Source organism: Psittacula echo (assembly GCF_963264785.1).
Source record: "Psittacula echo genome assembly, chromosome: 2".
Lineage (NCBI taxonomy): Eukaryota > Metazoa > Chordata > Aves > Psittaciformes > Psittacidae > Psittacula > Psittacula echo.
Genome location: NC_137737.1, coordinates 42,617,709 through 42,639,103, shown reverse-complemented (window position 1 = coordinate 42,639,103; position 21,395 = coordinate 42,617,709). Strand labels below are relative to the sequence as shown.

At 39.4% G+C, this 21,395-nt stretch overlaps 1 protein-coding gene across 1 annotated transcript in view; it reads right to left on the bottom strand.

The window, feature by feature from the left end:
* The window catches only part of LOC308216919 (myosin-IIIa-like), a gene marked incomplete at both ends in the record, with an annotated part of 58,067 nt that overhangs the window by 11,081 nt on the left and 25,591 nt on the right, over window positions 1–21,395 (bottom strand). Inside the window, 12 exons of the mRNA XM_080609623.1 lie at window positions 3,100–3,238; window positions 3,356–3,394; window positions 3,913–4,916; window positions 9,122–9,208; window positions 9,812–9,974; window positions 11,477–11,588; window positions 13,680–13,885; window positions 15,904–15,981; window positions 16,613–16,692; window positions 18,796–18,966; window positions 19,087–19,216; window positions 20,940–21,028. Coding sequence (XP_080465749.1) covers window positions 3,100–3,238; window positions 3,356–3,394; window positions 3,913–4,916; window positions 9,122–9,208; window positions 9,812–9,974; window positions 11,477–11,588; window positions 13,680–13,885; window positions 15,904–15,981; window positions 16,613–16,692; window positions 18,796–18,966; window positions 19,087–19,216; window positions 20,940–21,028 — 2,298 coding nt within the window. The remainder of the gene's footprint in view (window positions 1–3,099; window positions 3,239–3,355; window positions 3,395–3,912; window positions 4,917–9,121; window positions 9,209–9,811; window positions 9,975–11,476; window positions 11,589–13,679; window positions 13,886–15,903; window positions 15,982–16,612; window positions 16,693–18,795; window positions 18,967–19,086; window positions 19,217–20,939; window positions 21,029–21,395) is intronic.

Genomic DNA, 21,395 nt, shown 5'->3' with positions numbered 1-21,395 from the left:
TACTGCTTACAACATTTATGTGCACACCTTTTTACTGTCCTAATTATACACAGAGTGAGGATATAATTACTCAAGTTCCAGATTTGCATATAGAAAAACACTGCTCTTTAGCATTCTGGTTAGTAGTTTTTAAGTATTGTTTATTCATAGGATGTTTACCAGGGCCAATTTGGAAATTACAGTTGATGGTGCAAGATTTTAGCAATCTGGAGAAAACCGAGAGATTATTCTGGCGCAGACCTAGAACTAGCAACTGCAAGAGATTGAGAACTTCACAATTGCAAATGCCTAAGTCCCACCACACCCACTGAGGGAAGTAGTTTTCATCTCTGGCTGACATTATATCATTTCTGAGAGTCTGGTAACCTGGGATTATTGCTATACAAAAGAGGATGTTTATGGAAAATGGCTGTATTCCACTTCCGTGATTTCCCCAATCTTACGCTCTGCCATGCATCTGGCCAACTCTCAAAACAGATTTTGTATGTCCTGGCTGCATAGCGCTCAAAGGACCACTCCGATAGCTGAGAACAACCAGACAGCAGAAGTGCTTGACTACCCTGCTTTTCTCAAGCCCTATGCCTTAGTGTTCCCTGGCTTGCAAAGAAGAAAGACTGGCCAGTGAAAACTACTGTCCTCTCCCAGTGCTACACAGACTCCCTTTTCCTTGCAAAGGCTGCCCATGAAACCCCTATAAATAGTGCTGCGGCAGACTACAGCAGTGGGAATCCTGGATTAAAATCCTGCCTGTCTCACTGCTTCATGTAGCTGAAAAGGTCCTCAGCTGCAGCAGAGCTACTTGTACCACGTGAATTTCATTCTAAATATAGAAAATTATCTTCCTGAGATTTTGTACTTGAACTGTCATTTAATACTTAGAAGGATGGGCACCATTAGTCATCTGGAGAAAAAAAAACAGAAAGAAATTGCTCCCATAATGATCAAATTCCCCTCACTTCAGGCTTTGACCTCAAAAAACTTGCAGTGGCCATTTGTGCATCTATTCTGACACCACAGTAACCCAAGGCTCACTAACAGTCCAAAGGTGCAGTCCTGGGATGGAGCCATTATGTTAAGCTGAAAGCATTTAGCAAGCAAATATAACCTACTCAGAAATTCAAGCCACAGGGAAAATTGTTTATTCCAGGAACTGTGTGCAGCTTGCTTTATGCATTTTTATAAATACAAATAAATTCACTTAAGAATAACTTAACCTTGTGGATTTAAGATTCATTTAACCTTTTTGCTCACATGTTCTTTAAACTGCAGGCTTTGCATTTTTATTAAAATAAGCAGTTTTGAAAATCTGAACATTTGTTAAACTGTGCCCTCCAGCTGTCCCACAGTTCCTCCCCTTCTGTGGGTAGCAATGTAATAAATGTTTTATCAAGCTGATCAATGGCCACCTACCCACAGATGAAGGCAGGCAGGTATTCCTACCTGGCATACAGCTATAAAATACAATTCATGTGTTATAGCTGTAAAATGACATATAAAACTAGTGAAGCTGAGGAAGAAGTGTAAATAAATGCAAAAGAACAAAGTAATTACAAATAGGTAAGTACCACATGATTTATAGAACAGCTAAAGCTCAACAATCCTTGCCTTTATAAGGGTAGGACAGCAAATGTAGTCCTAGAGGGAAACCTGCAGTAAAAGCCTATCTTTCTTCTGTAAATGTGTATGTACAAATTGTATTGTAACATATAGTTTAACCATGCCAAGTGCAAGGTTCTACACCTGGGTCGGAGCAATCCCAGGCACAGCTACAGGTTGGGCAGAGAAGAGATTCAGAGCAGCCCTGAAAAGAAGGACTTGGGAGTGTTGGTCGATGAGAAAATGAACACGAGCCGGCTTCAGTGTGCACTCACAGCCCAGAAAGCCAACCATATCCTGGGCTGCATCAAAAGGAGTGTGACCAGCAGGTCGAAGGAGGTGATCCTGCCCCTCTACTCTGCTCTCGTGAGACCCCACTTGGAGTATTGTGTGCAGTTCTGGTGTCCTCAACATAAAAAGGACATGGAACTGTTGGAACAAGTCCAGAGGAGGGCCACAAGGATGATCAGGGGACTGGAGCACCTCCCATATGGAGACAGGCTGAGAACGTTAGGGGCTGCTCAGCCTGGAGAAGAGAAGGCTGCGTGGAGACCTCATAGCAGCCTTCCAGTATCTGAAGGAAGCCTATAAGGATGCTGGGGATGGACTCTTCATTAGGGACTGTAGTGACAGGACAAGGGGTAACGGGTTGAAACTTAAACAGGGTAAGTTTAAAATGGATTTAAGGAAGAAATTCTTTACTGTGAGGGTGGTGAGGCACTGGAATGGGTTGCCCAGGGAGGCTGTGAATGCTCCATCCCTGGCAGTGTTTAAGGTTAGGTTGGATGAAGCCTTGGGTGGCATGGTTTAGTGTGAGGTGTCCCTGCCCATGGCAGGGGGGTTGGAACTAGATGATCCTAAGGTCCTTTCCAACCCTAACTATTCTATGATTCTACATAATATGGGCAAGAAAGAAGACAGGAAGGCTTCTCCCTGTTTAATAGACAGTGGATCACTCACCACATCTACCTGCTTCACTTTAGCATGACAGTATGCAGTATATTACCTCAAGTCTTTTTTTTATGTAGTCATCTTACTCTAATATCCTGTGCTTTGGTCATAGCTAGAAAGGAAACAGTTTTCCTGTTGTGTGGATTATGTTCAAAAGTGGAAAAAGAAAGTTCACATTCCACACCAAGAAAGGTCTTTCAGTGGGCCTGTTAGCTATTATAAATATGGCCACGGGGATGCGAGAAATCACGGCTCAGGTCCCTGCAGCCATCGCTCCATACCCTAGATGAGTGGCTGAGCCTAGTGTACACTGTCAAACCTGCTGTGTTGCGAGTGAAATGTCACATCATGGGCAGAAAGGCCAGCAGAAGGCAGTGCTTGACTAGAATCCAGCTGTCCTTTGTGCTTTTTTGAAGTTCAAGTCTGGTAAAAGACATGTTTGTTACACCTGTCATCGTTAGCCACAAAAGTTGTATGAAGTACTTGGGTCTGCAACAGAAAACAGTCCCGTTTACCGATGAAAATTCTGCTAACAGGAAGGTTTGACCTTACCTGACTGACAAACATGAGAAGGAAGTTGGCCATTAGCTTGCTTATCTTTGGGCAGCATGACAGGTCTCAGCTGATGTGACAGTATCATTTCATTCAATTTTTGCTGCAATGCTAAGTAGTCTTCAGATAATTTTGATATCTGATAAACATAACACAGGATTTTACATTATTATATGAATATGTATACATGTTCCAAGGTAATCAAAAGTAAAACAGTGGACTAGAGAATGAATTTAAATGGTATTGCTACACTTACTGCAGTGTAGACTCCTACCACATTTACCTCCCCATCCTCCTTAAAGAGTAAGAAGAAGAAAATGAAGAAGAAGACTCATAGAAAACTCCACATTGCCACCCAGTCCTGCAGCTACTTTATATTGGTTCACATATATGAGTAGATGATACCTTGCTGATGTAAATTAGCTTCTACAGCTGTAGGCATCGCTGCACATGTGTGAGTGACTGACACAGCAACTTTGAGTATCACTTACAGGATATTTTGCAAGTTTACTGATTTAAAGGCCTTGCCTGGTGAACGCACATTTCAACAAAGGCAAAGCTTCTGCATTTAACTTAAACCAGGTTAAGACTAACAACATTTTTTGCCAGTGCTCTTTGTCTTTTCTTCCTTCCTGAAAAGGGTATTGTTTCTTGCAGTCCAAAATATGCATTTTTATAGAACACTCATTACAAAATCTCAGTCTCAGTTTAGAGAGTAAAACCTTGGTGCCACTGAAGCCAGTAAAAGAACCTTGCCATTTTGTCACTGTTTGGAGTATTATGCTCAACATATGTAGCTTACAAGCTTCTTACCTGTCGTGAAAAGGCTGCCAAATCACAAGCCTCTTTCTCTGAGTCTCCCTTTGGTGTCTTAGGGTCTTCAGCCTCTGTATTAGTGGTTTCCCTATCTTTTGTTGTCTGGGGATTATTATTTTGAACATAGACTGCTTCTGTTGGCTCCTTTACAGTTTTCTCTTGACTTTTGCAAGGTAGTTTCCCTTCTTTTCTGAGTTGTCCCCTCCTTCTGTAACCCCGGTAAGTGCTCTGAATAACCACTGCTGCCTTCTCTTGGTCTTCAGAACTTTGGTTTTCTGCCTCAACTTGCTTCCATGAGCCTCTTAGTGACTCTTTTCTTACAATTCCTTTACATCCTGTAGGCATCACTGCTTCATGTTTCAGGTGGTTTCTTTCCACATCCCTGTCAGTCCTGGGCTGGACCACAGAAGACTTTTGATTTTGCCCATCTGCACTGAGTTTGTCTTGATTATCTTGCTCTTGCTGGGGGCTAGGTTCAGCTGTGATTTTGACAGATTTGTTGGACAACTCTTCCAAAGAGGCCTGTTCTTCACCTTCAACAACACGTTTTACTGCAGGGTTCTGCTTCACAGAAGCTCCCTCTCCTTCAGTAAAGATTGTCTGTTGGTCCTGTACATTCCCTGTGACACCAAATGCAGAGCACTCACTGTCACTAATAACATCAGCTTCATCTGGAGTCTCCTCATTTGCTGCTTCTTCCAGTATAGCATTTTCAGCTGGCTGCAGTTGTGCTTCAAGGAATTCCACAGCAGATAATTCTTCCTCTGCTATTTTTTTCCGCTGTTCCTTTAATTTTTTACAGACCCTGTAGCTTCTATAATAGCTCTGAACAATGACAGCTGCTTCTTCTTCTGTTTTAGGAAGGGCCCTCTTCACTCCAGCTGGACTTTCCTCATTATCTTGAAGTTTTTCATCTTTTTCACTAATGGATGCTGCATTTACAGTTTGTTTCTTTCTAAGTGATTCCCTGAATGGAATAGAGTTTAGGGCAAAAATTATAGCTGAAGGAGATGAAAGATAGTGACAACTTTACAACTATCTTTGGTGGTGATTGTGTACTAAATGGCAATTTGATACATTGAAGCATGGGAAAGATTTAGTGCATATAGCTGGAATTAAAGTTAGCAAGCTAATTGCTGTCTTTCTGTTTATTACTATTTCTTAAGCGAAAAGAGACATCCCTGTTAAACTCTTCACAGAAAATTGCTAGAGGATCAATCTAGGCTGCATGAGGGCTGATAAAACAGTAAAGAATTTATTTAAATGTTAACAAGAACATAAGGCATAAACTTTTTTGCACCTCAAATATGTGTAAATATACACAATCCTAAAAGTATTCATGAAAGAAAACTGCTTCAAGTCACACTCACACTAGAAATGCGAAAAAGAACAATCCTGGCCACAGGTTCAGGTCAAATTTAAAAGACCTATTCCCTAAACTGTCTCTGTTATGATCAATATCACTTCAGTGCCAGTTGAAACGCCACCCTATTCCTTCCCTCTGAAAGACTCTGGACTCCTTCACAGCTGTTTTTCACCTCCCTGGACTAGTCTTCACTTACTTAAAATCTATCACTGAAAAAACCGATGGTGATGAGCAAATGATGCTAGCTCCATTTCAGAAACTGATCCTACAACCACACTGCAGAGATATTCAGAACGTGATTCATCTCACCTGGCTTCTAGCTGTTTGATCTGAGCAAGACATCTGAATTCCTGCTGTCATCACCTACACTTATCTCAAACAGTGACCTAAGATGACAAGAACAGTTCCTTGCAGATACCTATTTCTTGCTCCTGTTCGAGTATTATTTATGATGAGCTACTTCCAAGAAGATACTAATCTACAGATTAGTAAGATTAGTAACATTAGAAGTAAGCACAATATTGTTGATCTTTCCTCTAACTATGCTTTTATTCCCTGGGCTTAAAAGTACGAGAATATTTGCTACTGACATTAAAAGTCTCCACATAAAGGTACATTACCTTTGCATCTATATGTATAATAATCCTAATTTGCTTTACTTTTAGCTTATATAGCTGCTCTTCAGCAGTGCAGTCACTGAAAGGAACATTTGAGTGACATAAGACAGAAAATAAATCTACCTTTTCTTTTTGAAGACCTTCCTCTCCTTATATCCCCTGTAGTGAGACTGAATTGTAACTGCTGCTTTGTTTCTTGCCTCAGTTAGTTCTTTTCTCTTCTTCCTGAGTAAGTATCCTCTGGCAACTGATACAAATTGTAATACAAAACAACCTTAGGCAACAAGCAATGGGTGTCCCAGACATTTCAGAGAGTCAAATGGTAACAGCATTAAGCAAAATACAGTAAGGAAATACAGACTGGGGTGGTTACTACAATTATGTTTCATCTGAAACTATTCTGGCCCACAAAACTTTTTGAGATTTCCCTTTTTACATGAGGATACAAACAAGCTCTTTCTTTGTGTTTTATTGGACTAAATTAAATACGGGAAGATGCAGAACGAAGAAGAAGCATAGTGCTATAGAAGTCCCTCTAGAACACAGTGTTGCCAGCTTCATGTATCTGTTTTGTCTGATTCAGGCAATTGATTTGACTCAGTCTTTCATTTCCTTGGGAAACGTGATTATCAGACTACGGAGATAACCAGGCTCTCTTCTGGCACTGCCTTGGAATTAGCTGAATATTCAATTGATCAATAAAAACCTGAAAATTTTATAGCTCATCAGTTACGGAAGTCTCAGCTTGTGCTTCTTTTGCAAAAATTAATTCAAAATGAAAAAGCTCAACATGAAAGATGTGCTAAGCTCCACAGTAACCAGGTACACCATGGCAAGGGTACTCGCCAGTTGTGCTTTGTGGGAGGCACAAGTTCAAGTTTCTGGTCTGAACCAAGATGAGTAATGACTCAAACAGGGGTCTTTCCTGAGACATGAAGGTGCTGCCTGCTTGATGCAGCTATCGTATGCAGGTATCGTGCAAGCTGAAGTGCCCCAGGATAGCCAAGGCATCTTCTGCATGGAGCTGGCAAAAAGAACAAGACAGACAGGACTTTCTGGAGAGACAAAGTCTGGTATACCACATGAAATAAAACTAGAGGCCAGATAACCTAGGGCATCTCAAATGATGCTGGATACCAATATGGGGGCAAATGAGCTGAGCATTTGGCAATTTCGAATAAAATTAATCAAACTCTAGGCTCTGCTGATTTTAGGAGGAGTTTATACACCTAGGTCACTTTCAGACATCTACACTGAAATGTTTTAATGAAAAACTGAATTGCATTCAGAATGCTGCTTCAAAAATTCCTGAACTTCCAAAAAAATTTCCTTATGGGAACTGGCACAGTCTCCACAGTACTGTGATTTGGACAAGTTTGCAGTTCCAGGGATTCAGCACAAATCTGCTAATCCCTGGCAAATTAAAAAGAGCATAGTGTTTTCTAAAAATATTTCTGTTGAACTCTAATTCCAAATGCAGTACCAAGGCTATGGGCATAGAGGATTCAGGTGATTTAAATACCCTGAGGAGATGGTAGATATGGGAGCTCTTACTTCAACTCTGCTGAAAGTGTTTTGTATCACACGAAAAGCCAAGCTCACTTAAGAAGGGGAAGGGAGCATAAACAGCCTATTCTAACACATCCATTTAACTTGGCACTTGGTTTTACTTGCTTTAGCATTCCCTACTCATAATTTAGAACATTTTGGGCTCCACTAGGTGCATTGGTTCAGTGTAATCAGCACTGTATAAAAAGGACATAAAACAGGGCAAAGAAACCCAAATATTTACTGGAAGTAGCACAACTGGGTTTTATACTGCAGTCTGACAGGGCCTTAGAAAAGCACTAATTGCAAATCACTTGGAATATTAGCTTCTTGGACTTCTGAGACAGCCCTCATTCCATTTTCATATAAAAGCAACTCAACATGAGTTGTTTTGAAATAAATCAGTTTATATTGTCAACAAACATGCCAATATAAGCTATGTTTGGTCTTTTTAGACTTATTCTGGTTCACTTTTGAAGTTTCCTGAGAACTATGTGATGAGATACTACCCGTTGAAGCTTTGTTTTCAAACTGGAAGAGTTCTGTATTGCTTTAGAAATAAATGGGGTGGGAGAAACAGCAAGCTAAGAAAATGGATATCCATTTTGTTCTGCCTTCTCATGCACTGAAAAAAGTTGAAATGAAACTGCACAGAGGACAGAGAAGGTGGACAAGAAGCACTGGAGAGATCAACAAACAGAGCAAAGTGGTAAATTCCTACTTTTGCATTTGTTAAATATCCTAGTATAACTGACAGCTTTCAGATGTGTAATTATCTTTCGCACATTACTGGATTTTATTCTGGTTTTAGGTTGTTTTCTACACTGATGAAGTTCTACCAACTGCAGTGAAGTGCTCTTCAGTTAATGCTAACATAGGCTCAGTGCAATTAACAGATATATCCGGCAACGATTAAAATCAGCACTGGTGTCAGTATATACTCATGAAGGCATATTTGAGGTAGTTTTAATCTAGATAGCCTTGGTACTGGCAGCATTAGCTTATATTTGCGGTTGCCACCTTTGTAATTACTAAAGTATTGTGCAGATATGTGCCAGCTGTTTTTAGACCAGTGCCCCTCTAGATGTACTCCTGCTGATTTCAGAGCATCTCTGCAGGGATCAGGGAGACAGAAACACAGGGAGGGAAAAGGGATGTCACATAGCATACATCTGATTATTTTATTAAGGTAATTATTGCTGCAGAAGAGAAAGAGTATTTTGCTAGGTTGGATTGAGCAATGACAAAAAAGAATCAGAGACATGGGTGAAATTACAGATTGTTGTCTACTCAAACATAATTGTTACTGGTACATAACAAAACATATTTCTAATAGGATAGCATGCATACACAGATTATATGCAGACAGTGTCATATGAAGCTTCAACAATACCAGGCAATACTTCAGGACATCAGACTAGGAGTGAAAAGGCTTGCTATGGCATTTAACCAGTCACAGCTGTGGAAAGTACCTTTAAGCCACTCTGAGGTACAGGTAACAGAATACACTGACTAGTTGCAACCACTGTATATAAATATATAATAGATAAATTATACCTTAGAATGTGTAAATGAGCACAGGCCATTCAGAGCGGCTAAGCAATAGCAAAGAATTTGGATCAACATATTATGCATGAAAAGCGCATTAAAAGCCAAGAAAGCAAACAATTCTTACTTGCTTGAAGCCTAGTAATATACTCTTCCACTTTTTTATTACGTTTTGCATTTTTGTATTCTTTACGAGCAACAAAACCCCTGTAAGCTGAAAAGAAATGTCAAAAATTAAATAACCCATTAGGTACACAAAAAGCTGCAAACATAAAAAAAGTCTGCAAGAGACCTCCATTAAAATATTCATAAATATTTTGCAGGCTTTACCTTTCAAAAATAAATGGCAAACGAGAACAAGCAGTAAATCTACATGAAAACTATGTTTACCCACCAAAAAAGTTATTATGATGTTTGAGATGTATTAAAAATTTCAGTTGATGTCTCCATCAACAGCGTAATTGGTCTTACTATCTAGGACAGTTAATACATTTTATTTTCATTATTATATTACCACAACCCTGTCAGAGCATGTCAGAATGCTATTAATAACGGTATCATCTGTGCAATCACGTCCTTCCATTGTTAAAGTTGTCTTTTAAATATAACATTGATAAATGTAACTTCAACAAAGAGTTTGTCATAACCTGGTTAAAAGAAATTTTTCTTCATAAGAAAGACATCACCAAGTATAAGATATTTTGTCAAATATAGCATCAGAAAAATGGCAAAATCCACATCTAGCACACACATCCATCTATCAACTGTACATGTGCACAAGCTTTAAGCAAAATGTTAAATGTTTTAAAGTAGTTACCTGACTGTATTTTAATAGCACTTTGTTCCCTTTGCTCCTTTATCTTTTTATATCTCCTTGAACCCAGCCACCCTCTGACACAAGCTTGAATCAAAATAATCATGTCAACTGTCTCCTTCCGCATTAAATTTAGCTGCTCCACGTGATAGTATTTGAGGAATACCTTAAAGAGTAGGCAGACAAGCAACAGTTTTAGTTACCTTTCCAGGCCCTGTATTCACTCAATCCATTAAACATCAACAAGAGTTACAAGTTGGTTTCAAATCATGAACAGACTCTTCAGCTGTGTGTGGTACCTAAAGGATCACTCTTGTTAAAGACAGCATTTTCATTACTTGGGGTATTAGTTTACCTTACTCTTGCTTTCAACATCTTTTGTCAGCCCCTGCTTATTCATGCTTTCATGGGAAGGTGTTTTAAAGTTCCATTGCAAACTTCAGTCTGTAACTATAAATCTGTTTTCAAAACTATGAGGCTGGCAGTTTTGCTAACCACACAAATCTGATGTATGCTACATAAACATGATCCAAATCTGAACTTCTCTGCTTTCCAATTTTGAATCTAAGGCATTGTTTATTTACTAAATTGCTTTTATCAAGCATGAAGCTCATACAATCCCTGAAAAACTAGTCCAGCACAATGGACACAAACACATCCCTGCTATATATTAGGATAAAATAAAATGTGTAGAAAACCTTTGTGCAATTAAGACAATATTTATGCTTATTTTGAAGAATTCACCTGATCTATGGTCACTCACTGGCACAGATAAAGGTTAAACCTAGTCAAAGTAAACGTAAGCTATAGATCTTGCATTTCAAGATATGCTTCCTTTGGCTGCATGTTCTCCATTATCTCACTAAGACAGCAGACGGAAATAAAGGCTGGGGAGGAGGTAACTTTATGGCTTCTGTCCGACCTATCAAGGAAGATGTCTGAGAAGGAGGACAGTTGTTTCTTCTACACTGAGACGATTTCAAATAGTTTAGGATCCATGTCTCTGTCCATATCCTTCCTGGGAACTTCTGTTGCATTAGCAAATAAAGAGACTTGGTACAGTACTTGTCTGATGCTTCTTTTCTGGCAGACCTCCTGAGATCTGTCAGTGAGGGGTGGGTGGGTGTCCCTCTCTGGCACACTGGGAAGACTAGTGACCTAGAACCAAAAGCAAGTATGGAAACAGACACGTGCTTCTCTTACAATAAAGTCTTATCTCACTTCACATACATGGGATCATTCTGCTATCTCTTCCCCCAGTGCTCAGCACAGTTTGCCTCAGAGGCCTCAGGCTGGAAAGCCAAAATCTCTTCCTCTCCCTCTGTGGGTCTGATTGCTCCATGGAAGAAGCATAACTTCTTTGCCTTAAGAAAGTTTGGACTAAGCACATTTGGATCCTTGTTACCTCATTTTTTTAAAGAAAATGCAAGCAGTGCTGTTGTCACATACTGTGACAACAGTGGCCTCACTAAAGCTCATCAGAACTTTAACACTTTACAGGCCAGGATCTTAGCCAGATATGAGGGAACAGCACCCAGCAAAGGTAATTTTTTTTTAAACCAACAGAGACCAAGAGCAACTCCAACTGAATCGGTAAGAAACCAAATTGCTTAATAAGTTAAGAATGACAGACTGCAATAATGTCAATACAGTATATTAGAAAATTACTTTAGTTTTTCCAAGAACCCAGTTGTCAAGGCGGGCTTTTTCCAAGATGGCAGCACAGGTTTCTGGACTGACTGGAGGATCATCATTTGTTTTGTAACAGATGAGGTAATACCTAAAGACAAATATATGACTCTTTATTCCATTAATAGTGAGCAATAGTTGCAAATACATTTAAACCATTTATTTAAATAATAAAACAGTCACATGAAAGAACACTGAAAAAACCCAAAACAGCACATGAAATAAATTGCTGTGATTTATATGCAGTACTGAGAAACTCAGTCAAAACTGGATGAATGACATATTGCACACCCTGGAGGGTTGATTAATTCTGTATCAACATCAGAAGGCGTTTAAAAAGTGTGCAGCCCAAGTACAGTGCACCAGTTCTATGCTGCGCTGGCTCTCAGCATTCTGTGAAAACGATTTCAGTGGCAAAATGAAAATATTTTAAAAGCTTTTCTGCATAAATTATCTCATTCATATCTACAAACATAATGGAGATTTCATAGGTTATATCATGTGCTAGACCATCTACCTTTGAGATAGTTAACAAGAGGTGAGATGCATCCCAGCTCTTGTTACCTCTTTGGATTTAGTTTTGCAGATCCTTTTGGAACATGCCATTATGCCAATATGTGCCATTATGCCACTTCATATATAAACATTTAACCTGGCAAACTCATAATTCAGAATTAATTCTGACTAGGCAAAGAGATTCAAGAATAAAAATTACCCATAACTGAATCAACTCAGCTGCTGGGTAGGAAAGTTCTTGAGTGTTCCAGGACTTTCCCAAATGTTCATTAACAAAATGAACAGCACCTATCTTGGCATTTTTCATTCAAGAAAATTACATGAATTATCTGTGCTTTGTGACAGTACATTCTGGTTTTTTTCTTGTTATTCAGCCTTCATACACAAAGCTTGAGTTGTACCAGCTTTACACAATGGTAAAATTTTTCTCATGGAATACTAAAAGAAGAGACAATGTTGATTCCTGCATTATCACCAATTCTTATAGCTCCTACTTTTTTTTTTTTTTTTTACTACACAATCAATTGGCTTATTTTTATTCAAACAAAATAATTTTGCCATTATCTCAGGTCTACCTGTAACTCTCAACTATTAAAGGAAAACAAAAAAGGACAAGGAGATAGATACTTAATAAAAATCCCTTTTTATCTGCAGGCCATATCCTCAGTGCCTCAGTGCTGCTGAGGCTGCTGCATACTCTCTGGAGATCTACCCTGTTATATTCACAGCGTTCCCCTCTTTTACCTGAACAGTAAATTTTTTTAATAAAAAGGAGTGACCAAAAGCCACAGACATCCTGGTCCAGGGATAACTGCCTTTTCCCGTGCAGCACTCTTCTGAAACAGTAACAATCCCAGGATTATTCTTTCCAGAAACAGTGCTTATAAAGATATCACTTTGACCTTCCTCTGTCTCCTTGTATGCCTGCAGCGGCACTCTGCTGCTAGCTCTTTATTTCTAGGGCACTACTACTAAGTGCTTCTGTTTGAAAGGGTGCTGCTTGCTTTTTCCCAGTTTTGACGTCCATTCCACAAATCTCAGTTCTGATTGAGGCAAATACTCAGGGTCTTTACTTGTGAGAGAAAAGTATAGATTAAATGGTCAGGATTAATTTTTTAGGGTGGAAGAAGATGAGAGTTAAAGGACTTATAAAATCATAGTGAGTTCATTACTTTTCTTCTTAACAAGTGACTAATACTTAGAAATAGTATTTTAAACAAAACTATGCACTTAGGAAACTTCTTAGTTCTAGATGAGCAATACGAAATTATCCACTCTGCACAGTGCTGAATGTCAGGAGCTAGAAAAACTGCAGTGCCCCTTGGATGCTAATGCTCCAAATTCTCAGTTTTAATTTGAAGCATTACACTTCTGAACCTCAAGCCTTGGAGGAAAACTTGCAGATTATAAGTAAGACAATTTTTACTCAAATGTGCAGGGGGCCTGAAACAATCATCCTGAGAGCATCATCTTCCCCTACCAGTCCAAAAGAGTTCACTAATCTTGTGCCTGAACTATTCTTTGTCACTCAGTTTGCAATTTTCTTTATCACAGAAAATGACTTTGTGTTTTTTCTTTAAAGACCATGCCAAAGATACTGCTGATGCTTAGCAAACACTGGGCAGCAACAATAGGAAAGGAAAAGGCTTCTTTGCATCAACGTTACCGTTTTATGAAGTTAGCAAACAGTATACGGTGTGAGTAACCCTGTCTTCGAATTCTTGCTGTCTCCAGAATTCCTGTGTAACGCAGCTGGACCAACACTTTTTCTTTATCAAACTTGTTTGCCTGCCGATCATTGTTTGGCTTGATGCACCTGACAAAATGAGGCTGGCCGACAACCATTTTGGACAACAAATCCATCAGAGAATACTGCAAGAAAGCAACAAGATATCTGCCACCAGTTACAAAACTTATACAAAGGTCAATTTGTAGCTGAAATTTCATTTCATATGATTAGAATCATGACCAAACCCATTTAAATTACAGTGACCTAGTACTTTAAGGGTAGATGAAGTAAATGACCCATCAACAATTCTAGCTTTGGTAAGATCTCTAAGTTACTAGCATAAACTACTTGAGTGAAACACTGATTCCAAAAGGATGTACCAAGCGCCCCAGAACATTCTCACAGGCTGCCATAATGCCTAACATATGATAAAAACTCTCCTTATGGTGATTTGTTTCTTTTGGAGCCTTGTTAGGTAATTACAGCCCATTTCTTTTTCCTGTAGTCACCTATTTGAAGATCCTTATTCACTCAGAGAGTAAATCATCAGTCTACGCGTGGGAAGCGGAAGAGCAGTAAGCCAATATATACTGCCATCCCTTTGTTAGACTGGAGGAAACTAAGGCCACCCCAGTAGAGGGGCTGCTTAAACTGCTCTAATCTAGCACGTCCTGTTAATTGTACTATAGCTGCCCTCCCAAGAGGAAACTTTTGAGGAGGGCAAAACTAGAATTACACAAAACCACAATTCCAAAGTTGCACTTTTTCCACCTCACCAGGGTAGCAGGCAGGTAGAGAGGATGTAGTTTGTAGCTCCCTATGCCTACTGAGGTGAATCTGGCTGTAAATAACTTTGACTGGTGTTTTGTAAAACTGCTTCATGGGAGGATCTTATTAAAACACAAATGAAGAGGCTCATTCCTCAAGATTCAACCTGACTCAACAGAAAGAGGCAGACAGGAGGTAATGCTGTTCAGCAGTAGGCTGGATACATGAAACTAGTCTAGGACGTCAATAGCCATATGTTTCCTATTAAAATGTGCAATTTCATTCTGGACAGATGCCACATCATGCAGCAAAGTGCTTAATTAGCTCCATTGCTAGTATGCCAATTGAGCACAAACAAGTGGGACACACTAATGGATTTTTTTTTCCTGCTCAGTATGAGGTGGTAGATGCTTTTCTCAACCACCCACAGTTTTCTTTGTATGAGTAAACCAGTGGGACTGAAGCAGAATATTCATTTAAGAGCATTAGCTAGCATGATGTGAGCAGGGATTTCCACTACAGAAAATAATAACAGAAAAGTGTAAATATAATTAACTCATTTGCAGCCTCTGACGCGAGATGTGCTGGTCATGCACTGAATCACAGACATTAGGTTTGAGTGAGATTCAATAAATTTTTCCATCTAGAACTTTAAAATACCATGCAGCTTTGGGCCACCATGATACTACCTGGGCTAAAATTATTCTTTGCAGTCCACAAAGCTGTGTAACTGTACCTACTAATCAGAGGTCTTGATGCTTCCTGTTCTCTGTCACAAATGTAAATGAACTCTTACAGGTCATGAACATCACCTCAGCCATCTTTATGTTTTTCATGGGAGAGATAATTAAGTAAGAGTTGGAAATTCAGAGCTGAGCCTAACTGCACCACTGGAAGAAAGTGCTCTTCACACTACTTTCTACTGCAGGACCAGCAGCACATCCAGTGCTTGGGAAAGTCAAGAGCATTTCTGAAGGAATCTCAAGGATGGACTCAGGACAGCCTCTGAGCAATGACCATGAAGATCTTTCTTCGGAGCTCCTGTTTCAATTTAACTTTCCCCTCTTGCTTCTTAAACTCCTAAAAAAATGCTATACCACTAATGTCTAACCTCCCTTTATCTCCCTTGGTAGAAAAACAATCAAGTGGGAGATTAGTATCAATCATCACACATCATCATGACAGAAATGTGGCTGTGTAATCAAGTACAATTAAAGATGAAACATCACAATCTCTAGATACTTGCACTGCACAGACCACTGTGCCATATATGAACTTCACAAATGCTAAATGGGTCACTGTTGACTCTAAGTCAACAGGTGCACTTCAAAAGGTGAAAGAATAAACATCGATTCTACTCTTGAAAAACTTATTAAAAGATCTGGTATCTTACTCTGAAATAAGAAGCGACCGTCTGTGTTTTCATGCTGGTTGTCTCTCTTGGATGATGTCCGGTATCTCCTGCTTCGTTCTATAAAGATGAAGAAAGAAAATGTCACTTTTTATCTCTGTGGAGTCTGTAGGGCCTTTTCCAATGCCACAATGAAGCAGCCCTCACAAAACACAATTAATTGAAAAAAGAAGTATTCTAAACAGAAAAAGTTACAGCATGATGACTAGCACAAATCAGTTACACCAGTACATTACATTACTTTGCTACACAATACACAAATGTTCACACACAGAGGACACAATTCGATAACAGAGCATCTAAATAACTGTCACAAATAACCTGACAGTGTCTGAGGTTTCGTCTGTTATTTCAACATCCCTATTATTTTGGTAGTTCTCTAAGGAACTTGGCTATACTCCACACCAATGTTTTACTTTTTCATTTTGCTACAATACAGCTGAGAAATAATATTTTTTCACTTGAAGTTGTCACAAAACTATAGCCAGAAAGAAGGGAAATGTTAGTTTTTTACCTCACGGAAGGAATATGAATTGCACAACACAAAGATATCCAGCTAAACAGAAAAGAAAATAGGGGAGAGAGAAAAATCAAGGAAGCGGTTACTCACTTACTTTTAGTACCAATCACAGTATTGCCTTTCTAGTTTAAAGTAAGATTTAATGCAGAATCACAAAATCCATTTTCTTACCTTTGTACGACTGATTGATTTCTGAGGGGTCCACATTTGGTAACTGATTGTAGTTTTGCTTTTCGTGTGTGCCAGGTTACCTATGGGAAAATGAAAGGAAGCAAGCAACCAAAATGCTTACATCTCAGCTAAACAAAAATCTATGCTGGACCACCTTATTCATGCCCCCAGTGTAACCATATGATTATAAAGGCCGTTGAGTTTTCTGGAGTATGTCCTCATTTCCCCCGTCACCCCTGGGGTGGAACAAGCTCTGAAGAAGTTGCATGAAGATTGAACATGGGCTGAATTTTTCTCCTTCAGCACTTATGTCACCTACTACAGTAAAAGAATAAATAAACAGACTGCTGCAGAATGTAAGAAAGATACATCTTGGAGCATCCATGTGGTTTTACCCTAATGACATTACTGTACTATTCTAGTTCTAAGGCTACATATATATTAGTTAAAAGCAACAGTAAGTGCTAGCACCCTTCTCTGACCCCGAGGGCGAGTGACATATCAGAACTCAAGTCTATACAGCTAAACTCTATACTTAACTACTCCTTTAACCTCCTGGTAAAAATAAGGTTCTATCTTTCCACAGAACTTGTTGGAAACCATTACTGGCCTGTGTCTTCTCTTGAAGTGTGCCTGTGTGTTTCTGGGAGACTGCTAGCTGACATGATCCAAAACTGTCCCAGGAAGGCATGCTATCAAATAGTCAGAATGGGCAATCCTGCGGGATTGTTTCACTGGCCCTGTTTGGTTTATTAGCATGGACCTAGTCTTATGACTCTAACCTTGGAATTCTTAATCAAGTAACACCTTTATTATGATGACTTAGAGGACTAGGTGCATTGGAGTGGCTTACACAGACACTGGTCTAAAGGAATAATGAAAATTTTGCTGAGCTTTCCATCATGTCATTCTATGTTGATAAACCCCAGCCATTGCTGCATGCTGCTACTGCTTCTGCTAATAACACAACACCCTTGGAATCTCACTGTCTTCTGTAATCTCTCTGTGCTCAGCTACCATCACTAAAAGTTGGATAAGAGTTGGATAAACAGCTGCAAATATACAGCATGCTGAGCTAATGTGTCATATATTATATAATGATATCACGTGCTAAACTTTCCTTGGGCTTAGCTGAATATCTCAGGGTGGGAAGAAAAGAGAGGATTATTCACGCCTAACTTCAGCTAACTTTAGCTATCTGAGGTGTCTACAGGATCTCTGTTGCATTCAGTAGAGAGAGGCACCTCCAGAGATTTATCCCATCCTAAGAAAAATCCCTGAGGTGGACGAGATGGGTTGGACTCTGGGTGAACCTCTAAATTTCCACTGATTCTAGATGAGTAAGTTAGATCAGAAATCTAACTTTTAATTTCTTATACCTGGATGGTTTGGGTCAGTTTTGAAAGGCTACACACAGTGCTTCACGATACCTAATAAGAAGACTAAAACATTACATAAGACTTGAAATCAGTTCTTGGGACCATTTGAGACCTGACGTTATCTCTACAGAAATGACAGTTTAGTATCCTAGCAGATATCAATAAGTGAAAAAGTTCAGGCAAGGACATTAAGTTTAGTGTTTTCCCAGGAACACTGACTTTAAGTAGACCTTCAAGACCAAATCTTCATTCCTCCAGCAAAGCTCCTTTTGTGAAGAACAGGAGCCTTGCCTAAACCTCAGATTCTGTAAGCTACAATAACATTTTAGAGAAATTTGCATTAGGCTTTTCCAATTCAGCTTTTCTGTTCTGCTGCAAGTACATCTCCCATGTAGTTGCACAAGAAAGTAATGTTGTAAGGTACTTATTGTATGGCATCTGTGCCATCACACAGGGAGTAATACAAAAGAACATCAAACTGGTTGTAAGGAGACTTACCCATCATCCTAAAATGGCAGGTAGGACACTGTGCAAAGGCCTGGTTCGATTTAGGTGCAACTTAGAAGAAATTTCTGCAGAGCCAGTCATATTCCTGCACCCCAATTTATGAACTCCTTGAGGAATTGCTCACTACTAGGACTGCATCAGTTAAACTATTGTAAAGGCCTAAAACACTGGGGAAACAGAGGAGTGTCTCTTCACTCTCTGAAGCAGATATTAGGAGCACCAACCTTGGTTCTCTACTGCTTTAGAGAAAACCAGGCAATTTATACATGCCCTGCACAAAAATGGCCAGTGACTTACCTGATCCTTTCTGTCCAGTCCTCAACTCAAGGGATGCACTCGATTCCCTGTCTTGCTTCCCTACCCTGAAGAGAGGACCCTGAAAGAAGCCTCTACCACTTCCTTGGCACTTGACCAGACCAATCCCTCCCCTGCAGCTTGAGATGGCTGGGGCTCCATTCTGTATAGATTCTAGGGTTGGAAAGTTAAGCCACAAAGTGTATAATGTCATCAACAAGTGGTCATATGAAACCTAATGGTGGTCATCATGAAGGTTAGAGAAGAATAAAAAGATTACTCCAATAGCAATACCTGTTTTTGTAAGAGGATGGGTTACCAGCTGTCGTGTCAGATTGTTTTCAGACGATCGCAGTAGCAGCACAATATCAGCTGGCAGAGTATCTCTGTTTTTGGCTAGGAATCCGCTTGCATTATATAGAACCTGTTTAAAAAGTGCATTTATGCATCTTCTGGGCTTTTGAAAAGTAATTGCAAATTTAAGCACTAAGCATGCTTAATGGAATATGGCTTTTAATAGTATTTGAATATTTAATGTTCTTTAAATATTTTCATAATCTCTGAATAAATCAAGACACACAAATAGTTTTTTGGCCATCAGGCTTTCTCTTGCTTACAGTCTTCCTTTTGATCACTGTAAGTTCTAACTTTTCAATACTGAGAACTGTTATGATGCAGATCACTAAAAACAAATACAGCATTTTGAAGTAGCTTGAGACATTTATTTTCCCTAATGAAGATACCTTGATATTAGTTTTAGCCAGTGTGGATTTATCACTAGGACAAGTGTACTGTAGTCCTCCTTTACACCAGTACATATATAAATGCACAATTAGCAATGCACTTGATTTCAATCATACCACACAGGATTAGCCATGTGACTGTGTGCAATTTTTCTGTCCCATTCAAACCATGCTGTACTGGACTTAGGACCTGCCACTTTTCCTAGAGATCTCTGTATTAATTTTACAGGCAGTCTGCAAAATCACAAACTGCATGTTGAAACTGGAAATCTCTAAAAATTTCAGGAATGGTGCACCTCACTCAAAATGTACCTTTAGGGCTTTATCTCAATGATGCTGTAAAGGATCCACAAGAAAACCTGGCTTGCAAAGAAGGGTAGAAGATACTGACATATTTAATTTAGGAAAAACCTCACAAAACAACAAAGTTTGTAAAGGAAGAGAAAACAAATGGCTCTCCAGCTCCACAGTAAACAGGATTAGGAGTAATGAACTTACATCACAGAAATGGAGATACAAGCTAGACAGTAGGAGAAACTCCCTAATGAAAAACCTTGTTGAACACTGGAAAGGTCTGATCGGGCACAGGTGGAATCTTCCTGTATCAGGACTAGTACAGGGAGAGCTGGCTCTCCACTCCTCAGCAGTAAGTATGCGATACTGGTTATGTGTAATTCAGCTGGAGATGAAGTTCAGAGGAGCTACTGCAGACCTTTTGTAGCTGGCTGTCTTACACAAACAGCAAGTTATCTTCCGTCAGCTGATGGGCAGTATGTTGCCTCTTTCTAGGCCAGCTGCTCCAGCACTGTTTCCTAGGAGACAGCAAAGCTCACTCTATACCCTTTGAAAGAGCTCAAGAGGAGGTGGGACATCTTGCTTTCACAAGGCAAGGTTTAGGCAACCTGTGGCATCTTGCTGCAGAACAACAGCAACTCCCTGAGTCTGAAAAGCATGTGCAGCAAGTCACCTTGTACAGGAGGGCAAGATGCTCCTCATGAAATTAAGCAGAAAGCAGGGCCTGAGCTATCTATCTGGCTGATTACAAAGTACAAAACTAAGTAAGGATGACGGGGTAGTAGAAAGAATGGAGCTGGATCCTGATTTGAAGCAGTGGGAAAAGTTGAGGGAAGATCAATTGAGTTGCATAATGGTTATGTTTTGGTTCTTCTATAATACAGTCATTTACCTGGTGACATTTAAGAAAAATACACTCCTGCTATTACTTTTTTTTTTTTTTTTAATGAGGGAAAATAACTTTTCGATTTACTTTTAATGTGTAAGACACCGCCAACATTTCCATGTCGGGTCTGAATAGATGAAGGCTGAGAACCAATCCAGCTGACATCTATTTCCTAACAGCTCTACCGTTTCACAATCTCCAACTAATATCATTAGGTATCTTACCTTTCCTGCATAATGATAAATTCCAAAGGTTAGATCTACTCTTTTGGGTCTCCAAAAATATTTTGACTTCAAATTATCTTCAAATTTTTCTGAAAGGAAACACATATCTTACTGGAGTTACGGCACAATAATTGTCTTCTAAAGCTGTATCTCTCTAAGGATATTGCCTGACTTCTCAGACAACGTGGAGGCACAAAGCAGTGTCTGATGTTTTTAAACACAAAGGTATCATAATAGTCTTGTAACAAAAGGTACTGGGTAGAGAATATGGGAGCTCTTGGATCAGTTACTTCCTTTGTACCAATTGAAATAATGTAGTAATTCTTCCGAAGGATTCCTTGGGGAATTGTAAGGAAACATTTACCAACTGATTAATCTGTACTCTAGACTAAAATGTATGAGGATAGAAGGATAACAAGCTCATATAATTGTTTTAGTATGGGCATTGCTACTAGG